The sequence below is a fragment of the Nilaparvata lugens genome, chromosome 4 (genome assembly GCF_014356525.2).
Source record: "Nilaparvata lugens isolate BPH chromosome 4, ASM1435652v1, whole genome shotgun sequence".
Lineage (NCBI taxonomy): Eukaryota > Metazoa > Arthropoda > Insecta > Hemiptera > Delphacidae > Nilaparvata > Nilaparvata lugens.
The window spans coordinates 24,610,296-24,630,126 of NC_052507.1; the positions used below are offsets into that span (position 1 = coordinate 24,610,296).

Here is a 19,831-nt window from a genome sequence, read left to right on the forward strand (position 1 = left end):
GATGGATCGGATGGAGAGATAGAATTATTTGGATGGACATGAGTTAGATGGAAGTGGAAAATATGAAAGGAGTAAGGCATTGTCTCTCCGAATGAATCTAAAAATGATCATTAATCATTTATAAGAGAGGTGAAAAGGGTTTTCCAAAGAAAAAGAAATAAATTTACTAGAAATCCCCCAAATAGATAGCTTTCAATATGGATTAAGGTTTGCTTAAAGGGCTTCGAATACAGAATTCAAGCTTTGAATGAATACTAATGACGTTTGTTATCTTGTAGAAGAACACGCTGCATGCAATCATTATGTCCAGAAGTGCAAAAGCTGAAGAAAATCGTTATTTTTCCGTTGTATAGGTCAAGTCGTGTATTGCATTACATGTCGCCTGGCAACTATCTTCCTGATCTTATTTGAATAACGGGGTGCTTGAGAAGGACTTGGACTTGGACAAAGATAAGTACCGGCACCGGTATAGCATTGTTGGCTGGAAGCTTCACAATGCTTAGCACGCTTTTCTAGTCAAAGTCACAACAATTCAAGAGAATGTATTCAATGTTATTGGGTGACCTTTATATAGTGTTGTATTTGAAACTTATCTTTGTCTACTGATCCAAGTACTTTTTTAGGTTGAAATTCAGGTTTCATTTTTTGGTTTTTATCCATTGAATTGAGATTGATTTTCTCTCAGGAAGCTTCTATGGTTGAATTTAAAATAAATTTTAATAATTTGTATTGATAACTCATCTTCATGATATTCATTTGAGCGTTATACTTCTTAAATATTACATTCCAGTGGGAACTCTTCAACCTCCCAATAGATACAAGGTTTTATCGATTTAAATTGACGTTGGATTTATCTAAATATCATAAATCGAAATGATAGTTTAATTTGATTGATTTATTTTTTTAAATCATTTATTGTTTCTAAACTTCTCACTTGGTTTAGAGTTGAATTGGAAATTATTTTACAGCATTCTTTAATATCCAATTAGAATTTAATTCTCTGTCTCAAAAAGCAAAATATAATCACTACATCTTACATTTCTCAACTAAGGTAGTTAGTTAGTTCTTACAGGTTAATACATAAGTTATTACAACTCTTCCATATTAGTTATTAACATACTTAATACATTTAAGTTAGTTCTTACAGGTTTGACAGGGAGTAGATCGAAGGAACAGATATAAGGCTCGCTCTTGACATACGGTAGCTTTACAATAAGTTCTGTGGGGCCAATATAAATATTTATTTATTATTTTTATTCATTCATACATTGATAGGTATATCATTCTCAAACATGAATGATTGGTAAATAAATAAATAATGGTTCTGTTTATTGAGAACGAAGGAGGATTTAAGGAACTTAAGCCTCCGACAATTTCACCAAGTTATTTAAGATTAGGAACTGAGTTGAAAAAATTCTATGAAGTCGTTATTATATTCTTCTCTAATGTTCGATAAGGTTATAGAATGTTATATGCCTCCTTATTTGGAGGCATTTTTCAAATCAGTTCTGCAATTTATTCTATAGATCAAATATTTCGTCTTGAATAAATCTGTGCAGAATGTACTTATTCCTGGTCATGGGTATAAGTAAGTAATGTAGCTTTTTTTCTCATATTATATTTAAGTACGAAAAAGCAGGAGTCATCAAGCAATTCATCACTTTAGGGCTTTTTAATCATAAGTCAATGTCCTTGCTCTAATATTCGAATCAATTTGTCAGAAATCACTCATCGAATTATCATCGGTAGCAAACTATAGTGACAATAATGTTGCAATGAACTCTTCCATATTCGAATTGAAAGTTACAAAACTAGTCTTTAGAGATCGATTGTTGTCCATTTGAGTTGATGAGGGTGCCATTTGGGGCATCAAGGAGGGTGGCTTTTCACCATTATGACCTTGTCCGAGTTGACTTAACTCATCCTCTCGCCTCCCCTCCACTCACCTCCCACCCTTCCACCTCTCTGATAACAGACATCAACAATCAATGTAAAATGATAGAAGTGGCAGTACCTGATCATGAATATTTTATAAGTGACACGTCTCTGAATAGGCTTTCTATCGATCTCATCAATTCCTGACGCTCGTTTACAGACAGCGTTATGGAGCTTTTCGCATTGTTTAATTGCTTGAATATCATTAAGTTTTGATGGAAAAGTTGAAGCTGCCTGTCATCATTACATCGAATTACCATTGATTCACCCACACATTGCTGCCGAAGGTCAATATCACGATGACGCAAAGCTTTCAGCATCGAACCCCGAATTGGAATGCTTTGTCAATGAAATGACTGCAATTTCCAACCGATATCAAAGCAATGCTTGATTAAAACTGCACGAACTTGAACTATTGAACTTCATCTTGGAATCTAATGTGAACACTTTTTCAATCCTTGGCACTAGAATTTGTGTGGAATATAATTCTAATATTATTTTGGATAGGAACATATCATTTGAGTGTGAAACTATCTTTTTAGCACTTGTTGATAACCTTGCTGGTGACAATTTTGACATTGTTGATTATTGGTAACAATGATGGTGAAGTTGATGTTTTCTTTGTTCACTTCCTCTTTTAATATAATTTTGTTGACTCCTATTTAGCTGATCTTATATTTAATCGTAGAGTTGAGGTGTCTTAATAGTGTTGGCCTAATTGCGTTCCACATTTTTACTTCCTAAAATAAAATGAAAATATCAAGTGATCTGACTGGCTCAGGTTTGGTGTCAGAATTTCAGGTCGCACTATAATCAATTTTAGGGCTTCCGACATGGCCATGGTTTTCACCTTCTAATGTGTCCCTAAATTCAAATAAAATGATAATTTTCAGGAAACTGCCCGAGGAAATACCTGCCGAGACTGTGAAAAAGTGAAGAATATCGTCAATTTCTTGATTTTTCAAAAAGAACGAATCTAACTCCACGAATATATTTTTACAAAAAATCATTCTCCTCACATGAAATAAAAGATTCTGTTCTACAATTCAAGACCAATTACCATTTTCTATCATATCGGGTTACCGAGATACAAGATAGCTTTGTATGGAAACGTGGGTACACTCAAGAATGAATTTTCCATTTTTTGATCAAATTTATGATACATGATTTTGAACCGCCTTGACAAGCTGAGAAGAATGAGCTGTAGTACGACAAGATCCGAGTATTGTGTCAAACCCATGAGAAAAATTATTTCCTGAAAAATAACCACATAACTAACTGGACAACTATTGTATTCTCCCGCGTCAACTGTAAAGACTTAATATAATTGAATATATTCTCTTTTCTTATCTTATCTATTTTTACTGGGCTAGTTAATTTTGTATTCCTTTTCACCGATTGTGTCTTCTATTATTTTATTATTGACTCCTGTTCTGTGAAAGTTTTGGAAAAATATTATTCAGTCTCTTCCTGTCTATGATAAAAACATCAATTTTTATTCCAATGATGTGTTTCATGTCTTGAAGGCTCTTCATGAAGTCTTGTGTCAGTCTGTTAGTACATGGCTGAACTAGAATAGTTAACATGGATAAAAATTAAATTATGCCTCTATGAAACATAAGAAGAATTCTGGACAACATAAGAACAACTTTAATACAACATAATAGTTTAATTGAAGTGCTTATTCACTTTCTCCTAATAATCTGAGTCTGGTTGATGGAAAAGACGCATTGAGATAATTCAAGTGGTAAAAATATGCAACCGTTATCATCATTGAATACGAAATCCAACGTTGCAGTTGATTGAAATTTATAGAATGGACCAAGGATCCCTAAACCCCTAAAAAAAGTAGGAATAAGAAGAAAACTTGAAGATAAGTAGAAGTAAAAGACGAAAGAAGCACTTGAATGAAAAAGATAACTATGCATTATCACCTACTTACAAAACTCTTTAGATAGAATTATTTTCCATATACTCGAGAACAGTAGTTATGTCAATCTAATCACGGAAGTACTAGTGGAAGGAAACTTGAGATGGATGTGTAATGTGTAAACTTTAGTTTACAAACTGAAAGTTGATCTCATTGAGGAGCTTGAAAGGTGAACGCACTCCTGAGTAAACGCGTCGCCTGTCATCGGTCACCTCACGGCGAACAAAGAGGTGTTCCGGCAAGGCAATCACTCACCTCAGCCGCCTCAGACACGTGACCCCCTACAACTAGTCAACTACTAAGTCACTAAGCCATTGTGCCAGCACAATAAGCCACTGCTTGCAACTCATCATAGTGGGATGGGATTCACTTTCAACTGACAGAATTGGTTGAATCGGAATCATTGATGTTATTCATAAGGAATGATGACTTAAGGGAAAGGGCTTTCAGTCGCTGCACTCTAGTCACTTCCATGTTGATATTGGCCGAACATTGTCCTCTTAATGGCACAGACTTCAAACGACTGAAGATGAGGTATAGTTGAAACTAAATGGGGCATGCAAGTTACCGGTCGTGAGTTCCTGTTTACAAATGTGGATCTTTAAAATAAAGATTGTTGGGTATCTTATTAGAACAAACTACAAACAACTGAAGATTGATAGATAGGTACCGGGCAGTTCATTAGGGATTATTACTTATTAGCTCCATGTTTAAAAGTAATTGTTTATAAATGGGGATGTTGAAATTAATAATACTCCTACAAAGATTTCATTTAAATATGTTTTATGTTATCCTATTATATCAGAGAAATAGGATCATAATATATATTATTATATGTTGTTGGTTATCCATCTTGTTTTCACTATTATTATTACTATCGTATTATAATATAACTTTAAAGTGAAAAAACACTCACATTCTTTGGTGTGGCGACAACCGTTTCATGCTGGTATTGCACAGTCATTTTCAAGCCTAACAGAAACTCAAAATAAGTTTCTGTTAGGCTTGAAAATGTGCAATACCAGCACGAAACGGTTGTCGCCACACCAAAGAATGTGAGTGTTTTTTCACTTTAAAGTTATATTAAAATACGATAGTAATATATTATTATACTTCATAAGGTGGTTTTTGAGAAACTCCTTGACATCAAAGTGGAAATTTTAACAGTGTTTGATGTTCCAAAAAAGGATAAAAGTGATGTGCTTTTGTGAAAGTGCAATCTCAAACATTTTCCAGTTGAGATTTCTATTCTACTTTTTTTTAATTGTTTTATAGGAACATCACTTCCACTAAATATACTATTAATACATTATTTTGCTTTTCGTTGAGCTCATACTGAAGTTATCTATTAGATGGGATTATCTATTTCCAGCTAAGATCCGGTTGATATAAAGCGTAATTGGAATGCATTTGATTACCAAACTTGAATAGAAGGCACCGGCACCTATCCATTACTAACAGACTTGACCCTGAAAATTGAACACTGTATTTTTAGATTCTTCCCAATATCATATTCATACCATCTGGTCAATCTGGTGAAATGTGTGACGTAAATGGGAGGAATAATTCACCATATTGTCCGTTGAATTTGCCTTAATAAATGAGAAAGGAATGAAAAAATTAGCAAATAGCAAAAGCAGTGACGTCAAAGAAACCAACAATTTTACGTGCACTGTTTGAGTTGGTCGATTATTGGTAAACCTTCCATGGTCCGGTTTAAGAGCTCCAGTCACGTGATAAATTGTCCTGTGGTCGGTGAGTTATTTCTGAGAGAAAAAGACGCGTTCCCTGTGCTGGGTTCTGAATGTCTGAATATGGATGAGAAGCAAACATAAATTTAGAAGCGGTCATCAGACGTTCTGAGCGGCTCGATAATGTAAATTCGCCATCGCTATTAGAGACTTCATAACTGAAAATGCCAACCCACGACCACACGAGGTATACACAGAGCTATTTCTGCGAATAGAAGTATTCCAGTACGGTAGGCTACCATTAGCCTACGCCTATAGCTCTGTGAGAAAATTGGAAAACAAAAGAAACCCTTGCAGTTTCGAACTTCGAGCTTGTCTAGGGGGGAAAAGATGTAGGCCTTTAAAATGTACAGACTGGATGAATATACCATGATTAGGCAGTAATTCACAAGTTGTACTATTTGTTTGAAGTATAAGTTGAACATTTGGACCATGTTTTCTCTGGAAGAATGAATTTATAGTTTTCAGATCTATTTATGGTTGGATTATATAAATCATTCACTGTTACACCATTCCTCATTGCAATTTTTATGATAGAATAGCTCCCTCACACCGATACATCATTTAAAATACCATTGTAAATAAAAACAAAATTTTTTAATAAAAAATATTTTTATTTCAAATAAAAGAATGTGTTCATTCACTTTTTAATTTTAAAAAGTGATTTTGTAAATAAATTCATTTTTCATCATCCACTATCTACTCACAAGTCTAGAGCTCATATTATGGGAATCAACCTTAGCGAAACAAAAATAAAAATGCAACACTATAATATTGTAATAAATATGTTAATACATGAATCTCACTATATTTATATTTTGCATTATTCTTCGCATTATATTTTGTTACACTAGTCATATCAGATTTATTATGGTAATAGAAGTCTCCAATTATTTAATTAGAACATACCGTATACGTTTTTAGATACCAGCCAGTATCCGCTTGTCTTGGTTCTTCCACTATAATACTATAATATAATTTGTATTAGATAATTTATCCTATTAGCTTTTTATTATAATTTTAAGAATTGATTTTCTTATTTCTTTGAAACTTAATAATGACTTACGAAAAATTCTGTGCAAATTTGGCTGAAGCAGCTTTCAGCAAACTCTACTCGGTGCTCCAATAAACGCGATTCGAATCTCGCATGTGCATCGTGTTCTGCAATGAAATTGCCACCCTCACATGAAACCTATACATAAACATAAGAATTTTGCATGATTGTATCATGTAGGACTTATACTGGTTCAGGAAGTGTGATAGCAGATCGGTGCTTTTTGCACAGGCGAGGCGCCGGGCGACCTTTTAACCTTAGCGTGGACAAAATTGCAGACCACAGCAAATCCAAGTCAGGCGGCAAATAGGAGGATGGCAACTAATCAAGTTGAGCCAAATTCGTAATGTGGAGAAAATAGCCGGAGTATTATTACAGAACTGGGTGGTTTGATTTGGGACTTGGGAGCAAATACATCATCATAATCTGAGTGATAACTTAGGTAATGTTGTCTTGGCTTGTAAAAAAGTACCTATTGGATATATAGAAAATGCATTTCTTTGACATGATAGTTGAATTTACCAGGAGAGGTATAAATTGAGCACATGTCTAGGAAAATCTAATGTATAGCCTATCAGAGGGATATGTTGTTATAAATCAAAGTAAGTTATGTTCATCTATTTGAGTGTCTCGGTTTCTATTTTTTACATTTCATGTATTCCTGGCGTTTCAATTTTTTTTTTTAAAGTTTCAAGCAATTGGAGTTGGAAGTTCTTTTATGGAAGTCAGAAGCTTTGTTCAATCAAACAGTACAGTGGAGGACTTATAATTGGTTACAGTCTACAGTCCTGACTAACGTTACAAATCAACCAATCTGAGTTATCCACAAATCAATTGTCTCTGAGTTATAGCACAGAAAGGAGTTCATTACTCCGTGGTTATAGTTTCTCTCTTATTCTTAAGCAGCCACTCATGATATTATCTAAGTTTGAACAAAGACAGTCTTCTTTCTATCTTTGAAATTATTATTAATTTATTCACAAAAACATTCTGAAGCTCACCCCTGAAAATCAAATCAATGATTGGGAATGAATTTGAATGTGCCAGAGTTTTTCAAGCTATAGTAAGCAATATTTCAACTTCCTTAAATAGTCGTCTTAATATAAGTTCGAGGCTGGAACATAATGGCATTCTAGATTAGAAAAAGATTTAAATGACCGATATCAGGTAGAAAACAATAATTGCAAGTGTAATTAGGCAGACGCCAGTATTGCTTCCTGGTCGGAAATCGATTGGCAAGTTTACCAGTTTCTGGGAGAAAAGCAATGAGCGTTGGAGCGTGTGAAAGAGTAGTTAAGTTTCCTCGGCGTGCAGTTGTTTGGGCGCGGGGGCGTGATGGTGAGGGGTTGGTTGCGTGGAAGTATAGTTCAGTGATATGGCCGGCCTACATCTACTCCACTCTCGGTTTGATAGCTCGCTCAAACTAGTTTATTTCATTCCCACATTTCAAATTGGAAAGCATTCTCCCACAGTAGGGTTGTACTAGATGTTGTGACGTCTTCCCTTCATTCACTTGCTTTACCGAGTGACACCTTAGAGATTAATAATCGTTGATCCACTTGTACTAATTGAGTTGAAGGTACATTGTCCACTATGATTAGAGTACTTAGTTTGAACTCCATTTCCTAATTATTGTTGCTACTTATTAATTCATCTTTCTGTAATTTTATTATATCCCGGGTTCGATCCCAGACTTAGACATAACCAAACATGTTTAGCCAGGCACTCCCGTGTTATCGGCCCAGACTTGAACATAACCAAATATGTTAGGTAGGTACCTGTTTTTCACGCAGGTACCAGGTTTTTCATCCCGTGTTATCGGATGGGTGGGTAGTTGAACGGTCGGTCCCGGCTGATGTATATAACAGTCGTGAGGCCATTGACGGTTTTAATTCTGTATTCAGGCCAAGTTGGACCTTCCTCACCAAGAAAAAGCAATACGAATATATTTTTCCGTAATTATTATTGTACATGACTGCTTGTGTAACAAAAAATTTGTCAGAAAAATTGTCTGGGAAATAACTCTCCCAGTTATTTGAAGAATAATTCATTTTTCACTTCGTAGAGGCAGAAACATAGGCTACATGATAAACAACTCCCTGGAACAGGGACAAGAATGGAAGAAGAATGTCTCCTTTTGTCCTTTAGTCTAGTCATGAGAGTAATATCGGTATCAAATTAATAATTAAAATTCAATTCCAAATAGAGCTGCACGATTGATTGATTTCTAAAAGTGGATATTATAAATCATTTCTGAAAAATAATTCAATCTAATAATTTAAAGAAAAGAATCAATATTATAGTCTGTATAAAATATCAACTTACTTAGACGTATATTAAACTCCTGGGAGATCAAAATTGCTCTTCCAACTACTTTCAACAATTATTGGGAAAATAATTTCAACTATTTCTAAGTAGAGTTTATGCTTTCACCACCCACTCATCTTTTGAAACAAAAAAGTTTCTAGCATGTCGAAAATTTCATGTTTTCTGCTCGAAATAATCGACGTACATAAACAATTATTAGAAAAAATAACTATATGTCAGATAATAATAGTAATAATATCGTGTGATCTGGCTGGCTCAGGTCTGGTGTCAGAGTTTTCAGATCGCAATTGATCAATTTCAGGGCCTCTGACATGACCTAACGACTGCTTTTTAGGCAGCCGGGACCGATGTCTTAGCGTGTCCATCCGAAACACGGGTGTGGCCCGAGATAAATATCTTGCCCAGGCCGGGATTTGAGCCCGGGCCTCTGAATCATAAAGCCAGCATCTGATCCACTCGACTACGGCCACTCCAATAAATGATCCAAACCCCAGTAGAAAGGAGATAATCTCCCCGTTATTTTGATATAAAATTATTACTTATCACGACATCACATAATTATTCTGAGAGATGATATATTCAAAAGAAAAATAATATCATCAGAAAAATTAAATTTCCTTTCAACCCTTCAACCCTGAACCGGTTCTTGCACTACTGGAATATTGGGAATGATTTTGTATATACAATTCTGTGGTTAAATTAGAAATTTGAGAAAGTCACAATTCTACACAATAATTGGCAACGCTGTTATTTATTGGGATAAAGCGCCAAGTCTCAACTTTTTTATACAAACTAATAGCAGAGACAACTGATTCAAGTTATCTTATTCACTTACGCTATTCTTTCTCTATGCTAATATTAACTTGAGCAAATTGAATTATGCCATACTATACATTTTCCAAACCACCAGCATCATCCCTGTCTTTGTAAACGTGACTACCCTATATGAGACACTAGAACTAGAAGTGTGTCAGAAGTTGAACTTGGAAAATAAAAACAGATGTACTTATTATCTCCTCAAATTCTATTCGATAGGTTTTCGTGGCAGTTGGTATTCAAGAATGGTAGCAGCCCCTCCATGAAGGCTTTCACATTGTCAATATTTCCATAAGCATGCACTGCCTCCACCAAAGCAGAGGCAGAGGCAGCAGTCCGCAGTTTTACGACCACGGCTCTATTTCATTCCAGGGTCTCCTGTCTACATTCAAACATCTTATGCTGCCTACGTCCCATTTTTATTGCTCTATCATGTTTTATGCCATGTTTAAAACCCTATTGAGAAACCCTTATTCGTGTTCTGTCCGTACAATAATAGTAAATTTCAAGTAATGCTGGATGCTCATATAGGGAATATTATTTGTTGACAGACATACATAGCCAACGTAGCTACTTCGAGGACTTGGAATTTGTACTGCAATAAAGAAGTGTAGTAGTTTCCCTTTTTTCAATATGCTTTGAATTTTATGAGCTTTATGCTTTTATGCTTCGAACTTCCTTTGTACTGTCTTATGTAACCCCATTAATATTCTACACTATTAGTATCGTCGTGCTTGATTTCTGGTTAGAGTTAGACCTAAATAGTTGTGTAGGTCGATTTATCCTATCTCCCTACTGTAGTAAGGAAACTATTCCTAACTGTTCCTATCCTCAAAATCATGTGTACAAACTTACAAAGTTTGTATTGATAGAAACTTACTCATGGATGTGAACAGAGAATAATGAGATCTACTGAAAATTTATAAAAAATCAATTTATTTATATTAATATTTAAGAAGAATGTTGTATTGTTGTCGACTATTGCTAGAAAACTAAGATCTGCTTTTATTTATTTCAATTTATTCAGCAATATCTTGCAATATGTTTAGATTTGTCTATATAATTGGACTTATCTATCTTATATATTAGATACATTCCATGAAGCTGGAGGATCTTGATGATATGACATACAAACATTGATTCATTGATGTAATGCAATACCAAGCTCTTCATCAAATTTGGGTTTTCTGTACAATAATATAACGCCTCAATAGTGGAGCCTTTACAAGAAGAAGAGGTGCATCACGAAGTAGGCCTATCAAAAATGCATGCTGCTACTCCGTTAAGCGATCACGTGAGCTATATAGTGATGTGTTTACAATGACCCTAAGTAACTGACAAAACACGTATCGTATATACTAGTCATGTAGAGGTGCTAGAAGGCTTAGAACAAAGTGTATTCATAATCAAACAGTTCCGTACCCCACCATGTAAATCGCGAAATATTCTATGTAATAGAATAACACCAAATACCTTGGAATAATTATGTACTCAAGCCTCACTTGGTGTCAGCATATTAATAAATTGAAAAATCACCTCAATTCAATATGTCGGAAGTTATATCATATCCGCTATCTCTTTCCTGAATATATTTTGCGCTCTCTATATTACGCACTGATAGAAAGCAGATTACAATATGGAATCGCAGTATGGGGTGGTGCATACTATTCCACTATCAAACCACTTATTGTAGGACATAAATATGTCATGAGGACCTTAGCTAAGAAGCACCGTATGACAAGCTCATATCCCTTTTTCAAAGAATGGGGGTTTCTCCCACTAAGATATCTATATTTCTATAAAGTGTTGATGATCTTTTTCATTAGAAGTGGTAAACTTAATCCAGCTAGTAGCACTTATAGCTTGAGATCGACAGGAACTGGATTCCACCCAGACCCTACAAAGAAATCTATCGAAGACACTACCTATATATCTCACCAAGAGTGTATAACATGTTACCCTTAGAATTGAAACAGCTGAAGGTTAAATTGAAAGTCTGGTTATTAGAAACGAATGATGTTGAAGTCTTCTTCAACAGATTAACTCAAATCCTGATAGAAATAATTTTGTTAAATTAATTTTTTTAGACTCCGAAATCTACAGTTGATTCCAATGATGTATAATTTAAGTAAAGGACTGATTCTGAATAATATTGACAACACAAAATTAGTAAGTTGTAGTCCGACCAAGCACCGTCACCACAAAATAACAAATTAAATCAAACATTTAATATTTTAATGTAAATAATAAATAAGTTTACCTCAGTTTATTATTATCTTTTTGTTCATCTACAAATTATAAGTGTGTTTCTGGTTTATTTCTTTATTCTGGGACTCCCATATATACGCCTTTGCCTCGGGAGTACCTAATTATTTCCTTTCTGATGTTTGTGTGTGTAGAAGTGATATTTTTTTTTGTTTTTTCACGACATTAGCTATATACAGACTTTGGTATCACTTAACTATTCATACAGTGTAATTAATGTTATTTGATATAATATTGTTTTTTGTTCTTTTGTACACATCTTAATGGAAATAAAAATTATTATTATTATTATTTATTATTATTAGCAAAAACATGCATAGATCAAAATTATTTCACTTTCAATGACAAATTATAAGCAAAAGGAAGGTTTAGCTATGGGATCACCATTATCAGGATACCTGGCAAACATATATATGAACAATTTGGAAAAGACAAAAATTATGAATGATAATAATAATCCTTTGAGAGAAAATATCATTTATTGGTATAGATATGTTGATGATATAATATGTTTATACAATAATAATAATGATGAAACACATGAAGATTTAGAAAAATATTTAAACTCAATTTCACCTTCTATAAAATTTACTATGGAAGTGCAAAAAGAGAAAATAAATTTTTTAGACTTGGAAATAAGTAAGAGAAATGATAAACATAATTTTAATATCTTCAGGAAACCCACACATACAAATACTCTTATTCCAAAAGACTCTAACCATCCATGGCAGCAAAAAACAGCAGCATTCAGATCAATGATTTATAGATTGATAAATATTCCTATGTTAAAAGAAAATTATGAAAAAGAAGTGAAAATTATAAAACATTTTGCAGTAACAAATGGATATGATACCAAACTTATTGATAAGATGATATATAAGCAAAAATATAAACAAATTAATCCACAAAATGATAGAAATTCAGAAAATAAGGAATATATTTGTGTTCCGTACAACACTATTCTCAATAAGGCAATTAGGAAGACATTCGCAAAACAATTTTATTTAGGATATAAAACAACAAATAATGTTTTTAATTTAATAAAGAAGATTTCTAATAAAAAAATACAACAAGAACAATTTAAAAAATCAGGCTTTTATAAACTGGAATGTAGTAATTGTGAAAAATTTTACATTGGTCAAACACGTAGATGTTTTCAAAAAAGGTTCAATGAACAGGCTTTAAATTCAGGCTTTAAATTCAAAAAATACTACTGAAAAATCAGCGTTTGCTGAACATTTAATTGAGAATAATCATAATTATATCAATATAAATTCTAATATGAAAATATTAAGCATTGGTAGTGAAAGTAATAAATTGAATGTAAAAGAAGAGTTTTATATCTATAAAACTGCAAAATTGAATAGGAATAATTTAATAAATATAATCCAATTTGACTTAAATAATCCTATTTTTGATAAAATTAAAAATGAATAAATAAAATTAAAATTTTAAAATATAAATTTAATAACTTTTACCATAGATAATTGGTCATATGAATTTAATCATATGTCAGTTTTATAACAGTTATTGAATTTTATTTATTTATTTATTTTAGAACCTGAGGATGGTTTTTAAAAACCGAAACTAGTCGTGTTCAAATATTTCAAGTTTTTATAATAAACAAGGGTGCTACAAGTTATATTTGTTTTATTAATTTAAAAGCAGCCCATTTCAATAAGTGTTTCCTTTCTGATGTTTGTGTGTGTAGAAGTGATATTTTGTTTTGTTTTTTTTTCACGACATTAGCTATATACAGACTTTGGTATCACTTAACTATTCATACAGTGTAATTAATGTTATTTTATATAATTTTTTTTGTTCTTTTGTACACATCTTAATCGAAATAAAAAATTATTATTATTATATTGCCATATAAATGGCAAAACTATTCTATACTGCTTTCACAAACAAGCAATCACTACTGTATACCAGGTTCGTATAGGGGTATAGAGGAACAGTTGTGGTTCTCAAATAGTGAAAATTTCCACTTATCTTTCAAAGTTGCTTGGCTTCACGCTAAGAAAATATAGATATAGGTCTATCATACCGAGCATTTCCTGCCAATGTAGATTTTGCGATGAAGCTATGAACTTCAATAGCTTGATAGTCTATAGCCAGCTACGAGACGAAAGCTACAATTCCCCTCTTGGTTTGAATTTCGATCCATACTTTTCACTCACTTTTTCCTTTTTAACATTCTATTGAGGTTTGTAAAGTCACCTGCAATCATAAGTAGCTCGAGTCTTCAAGCTACTCAGTTGATCAATCAATTTTAAACTGTTAAAAACTACTTCAATAACTTTGCTAAGGACTTCCTTGAAAATTTGCTCTGAGACTTGCTCTTACGATTTCTGAAATCTTATGCGATAAGTTTTTTGTGATAAAATAATGATAATTATATTTTTAGAGAAATCTTCAATATTTCAGTATGTCAACACTTACAACACTTATCAGACTCAATTAAAAGAATTGTATTGGTGCTTGGTAGATCGAATCTTATTCCCTGCATAGCAAAGTTTAGGATTTAAGATATGATATTACTAAGAAATAGGGCAACCAATATACTAGTATGATGATTATTAGCCGTGGATTGAAGTTGGGCTTCGTATTATTTAATTTATAACTTCATGAGAGACATCAGAGTTATAGGGCAAGAAAGATTATCAAGTGTTACTCACAATCCTCTCAATACTCATTCAATCATTAATAGTCAATCAAAATACAGACTAGAAAAAATCATGTATCAGACATAGTGATTATGAAATTTATTGATTGATTGATTTCTTAGAGTTTAATAATATAATGGGTTTCAAAAAGCAAAGTATTGAGGAAATAAGTATGGGCAAACTCAATATCCAAAGACTATATAGTTCAAACAACAACTAATCAAATCCAATGAATAAGGATATCAATTCAACAATAGCAAAGAGATTACATTTGAATCAACATAATAATTTAGTACGCCTAATTACAATCAATCCAATTGAAAATCCACATAAATTACCGTAGGGTGGGAATATATTCTTTCCAACTCATTAGAGCATTTTTGCATTTACAGTAAATATTAAGCCTTCTAATGCATTAAAAATATTTTTTAGAATGCAATGTATTTTTATAGTACATATTAGAACAGAAAACTGAATGTGCATAACCAATTACATGCAAATCTGGCAAAAAATTATTCAGAGCGATAAAATAAATATGCAGTATTTAAATGGCTTGGTTTTTAGAATTCACTAACTTTTTCTTTAAATAAATTCATTTTTCAGCCACAATTTCCCAATATCTGGCATAGATCTTATTGAAGTATTTCATACTATAATATGAAACCAAAATAACAGAAAATAAGAATTATTGATGTATTTGAAATATAAAAAGAGTTTTTTGCACTTTCTTCAATTTATAACAATAAAAAGTATTTATTGTATTATACTAAAAAAATGAGGGTACATAGGCCTACTGAATTCGAAACTAGACAGTAGAAAATGAATAAATTATAATTATTAATTCAACAGAAATCAGAAAACCTCAGTCATTATTATCAAAGATAAAGTGTGAAAAACTACTACAGACTTGTTCAAATTATCACGACGCTCCAACAACCAAGCTTGGGCAAATTATAATACAGCACATGGTTTAGATGATAGCTTCATTAGGATCTCATACGATTCCTAGCTCTGAAAAATATCTATATAATGGTTTCTACAGATCAAAAGATTAGGTTTATTAAGGTGATAATTGGAATGCAATTACCTGCGAGGAAGCAGCGGAAGGTTATTGCCGAAGAGCCAGAGGCGCCTCTCGTTCAGCCATTTCTCCATGAGCGTGTGCCTTGTGTTGTCATCTACCGTCGACGGAACAAAACAAACTGAACGCAACACTGAGATTCCCCAGGCATGCGCACCTCAACCCTCAACCTCCGGCATACCGGCCGCATATTAAAACAAATCGATTCCTTTTCGCCTTTAATTTCCTTCACTTCATTTGCATTTCTTTCTTTTATTTTTTATTTCATTTTTTTGTCGTGTCACACTCTACACGATACCTAGAAAAACGACTGCAGTAATTAGAATTTTCGTGGCAAGTACTCTGGAGTGGGAAAGACCGCAACATACAGTCCATTTTTAACAGCTTATAAATTTTATCGCGCATTTTTTCAATGCAATGTTTTCTATTGAATTTGTATATGTTGCTCTAAAATACAATCAATTGTATTTTGTCTAATTTATTTGTAAGAATATATTTCAAATGAAAAACCATCCTGAATTCTATTACTCAAGCATTATTTTAATGAATATTGTTGGTACTGTCATTGAAAAGTTTAGCTTACTAATTATTGTAAAAAAATGAAATATTGTGGAGTATAAATTAATCTGAACTTCTATAGTAGCTTAGAAGTTATAACATAAATCAATAGTAAAGATAAATATTAACAATGAAAATAAAATGATTTTGTTCTAATGAGTTTACAGTGAAAATTGGCTAAATTAAGATGGAGGTGTTGAAAGTAATCAGAATTCCGTTTCAAAGTGGGGAAATGTTGCCAATTGAATAATGAAAACTTCATTTAGGATAGTAATCATTCTACATTATTTTTATTTGCATTCTTTTTTTCATTCTTAATTTTCCAATCTGCATGAAACATTCAACAAAGGGAGATCTGAATCTGATTCACACTCAAATATTCACAGTTCAAATGGAATTTTACCAGAGCAATTTGAAACTAAGCATTCTCCTTGAGGGAGTTTTGAATTAGCCAAAAATCTCTTTCTATGTCAGCGGAAATTGTCAGAAATTGTATTTTATTTAGTGCTTTGGGTTTCAGTTGTCGATGTGAAAAAGAAATGGCGAGACTGGAAACTTGAATAACACGAATCAGCTTTGTTAAGGGAACACAGATGAGAGCACCATAAATCGTCATGGCCCTACTATCAGCAGATGCTATTTATAAAGAATGTACCATCACATAGAGAGCTGTATGGTAATCTATCTCCAAATTTCATTTTCAATTTTAAGGCTCCAAAAAAACCAAAACTGCACAAGCTGCACAAAAAACTTAGGAAAATGCTGCAGAAAAAATTCTTAAATAAATAGAATAGTGTCCCCAATTACTTATTTTTCTATTTCATTCATTATTTAAATATTATTATATTAACATTTCTCCTGTTTTTCTAGAACTGGTATTGATGTCCTAAATTATTATGTTTTTATGATATCCTGAAATTATTTATTTATTTTTTAATTCCATCAAAAAGCTTTGTTCTTTAAATAAAAGTTTTATAAATTTAGATTTTGTATTAACTGATTACTTACCTTATTGGCACAGCCAATCGTTCTCCAAATGATTTTGTTTCCTCAAAATTGGAAACCTATATGGGCGAATAATATAATTGAATACCACTTTCTTAATTCTGTTGTACCAAAAAATGTTATTTCGTATTCCTATTCAAATGATGAAAATCGCCATCAGCTCCAGTAAGTATTGGATGAATCGGATGTTGTCATCTCTTTTTCATTAATAGGTGTACTTCACAGAACGGTCTTGAAATTAAATTTCAGATCACAATCTGACCATCTTACCTTCTGGCCACAGAAAAAGCGATCTGATGAAAACTGATTGAAATTGATGAGCTTTTCCGGGTAACATTTCGTATCGGACAAAAACGGATACAGTGATCGGCCAGCTTTTAATTTTATAAGAATCACTGTTGTTTAACCAATCACTGAGCTCAAAGTTGTTGATTCTTAACTAGCTTGTTTGATTCTTAGTGTGTATAATTATTCATCAGCAGAAAAAATTATGCTTCTTGGCTGTTGTGTATCGGTACTTTACCAGAGAAACGTTTGTATTTTTATTATTAATAATGGATATCTCTGTATCATTATGCAATATACAGTACTATCCAATGAATACTATGCAATGATTTAACATCAAATCTGATGTACCTATGTAGACTATATATTCCAAAAAGCTATCAATAGATTGTCAAAACACATAATTATTATTGGTTTATAACCACTTTATAAAGCCGTCTCCACACCTGTCATGCAGCGTACCGATCCGATCACGAATAACAATGGCCTATAATTATTGTGCATGCCACATAAATATGTCCTGCATCTAATCTGTCTTATCACCACCTCTTCAACCAACAGAAATATCGGACATGAGTCGGATCGGAACGCTGCATGGCAGGTGTGGGCCCGGCTAAACTTCACCCATTATTTCCATGGACTAGAATTGTAAAAAAAACAGAATTATTTTGTAAAAATAAAACTGATTTCAATAATAATTGAGAAATTCTACAATATTAATTCTTATTCAACAGATAGACTAGAATGTTTCTTTCAAAATCAGTTACACTACCAATAATAGAAAAATATGATTAATTAATTATAAATCTATTGCTTCATACAAGGTAACAATGAATCCTATTTAAATCGGTAAAAGGCAGCACCAGGTTTTGATATAGGAGAAAACAATATATTTTATAACAAAAAACTTTATTGCAGATTTAATTTGATTTTGATAGTTTCTGTACATCACTTATCATCATTTACTATGAATTCACCTAATCATATTTACAAAAATATTTTCCATTGATTTGGCAGTTTCAATAGTGATTGCTGGATAAATTAGTAATTGTGTTAATTCCATCGATTAAATTAATTGACAGTACATTGCATTAAACTAGAAACGTCTCCACAAATGCGAATTTTTTCGATGTAATTATAATCAAAGATTCTAATTCCTAAATTATAATAGTTTTTATTTTTTAATTGATCTGAGAGAATTATCAACTCATCATTTTGAGTTATATAATGTACATTTCATAGTATTTAGTAGCGAATATACATTGTTACATTTTTAGTAATTATATTACACCAGAAATATTCAATTTCAGGTCGGTTGGTCTCACATATTTTCAAGGATAAAATTTTAGCCAAACATATACGTCAAAATATGTTTGTTACTGGAAACAGTCAAATACCTATTCAAACTGAAAATATTTATTTATCAGAAAAAAATAAAAACTGGAAAATATTTCAGTTCCAGAAGTCATTCACAAGAAGCATGGAAAATAGATTCAAAATTATGACTTGGAATGCTAATGGGTTACTACAGCACAAAGATGATCTATTAGCAATTCTAATTGAGCATAAAATAGATGCCTGTCTCATTTCCGAAACTCATTTCACCAAAGAATCCTACTTTAAAATTAGAGGTACAAAACGTACCATGCCATACATCCCAACAACAGCGCTAGAGGCGGAAGTGCGGTTATTGTAAGAGAAGAGCTAAACCATCACGCGTTCAAGAAGAAGTTCCAGTCGATTTCAATCAAAGTCAAACTTATCGGTAGACCATCTGGTACGATCACAATTGGAGCCGTCTACTGTCCACCACGATTTAATTTGAAGAAGATAGAATATATTGATTTCCTAAGCAACTTCACAGGGAAATTTATCATCGGAGGAGACTTCAATTCAAAGAATACACAATGGGGGTCCCGACTGACCACAACTAAAGGAAAGGAGCTATTACTGGCTGTTAATGAATACCACTGCGATGTTCACTCAACAAGGAAACATATGTTTGCTCAAACTCAACAATGTTTGGACAAAACACTGGCTTATAAAATTGAATGAAGCAAAATCAGTTCAAGTCAACTTTACAAACAGAAGAGTTCAATATATCCCCTTAACACTCAATGGGAATATTGTACCCTACTCCAACACTGCAAAGTA

General features: G+C 32.7%; 1 protein-coding gene across 2 annotated transcripts in view; it reads right to left on the minus strand.

Annotated features, from left to right (window-relative positions):
* Window positions 1-16,007, minus strand: part of LOC111057369 (cyclin-dependent kinase-like 1) — a 37,169-nt gene extending 21,162 nt beyond the window's left edge. The window contains exon 1 of one of the 2 annotated variants that reach the window (XM_022344797.2): window positions 15,836-16,007. In XM_022344797.2, coding sequence (XP_022200489.1) covers window positions 15,836-15,903 — 68 coding nt within the window. In that variant the 5' untranslated portion in view covers window positions 15,904-16,007. Of the gene's footprint in view, window positions 1-6,682; window positions 6,815-15,835 lie in introns of those variants that run through there. The other variant, XM_039427170.1, reaches the window with a different exon arrangement.
* Between the last annotated feature and the right edge of the window lie 3,824 nt (window positions 16,008-19,831).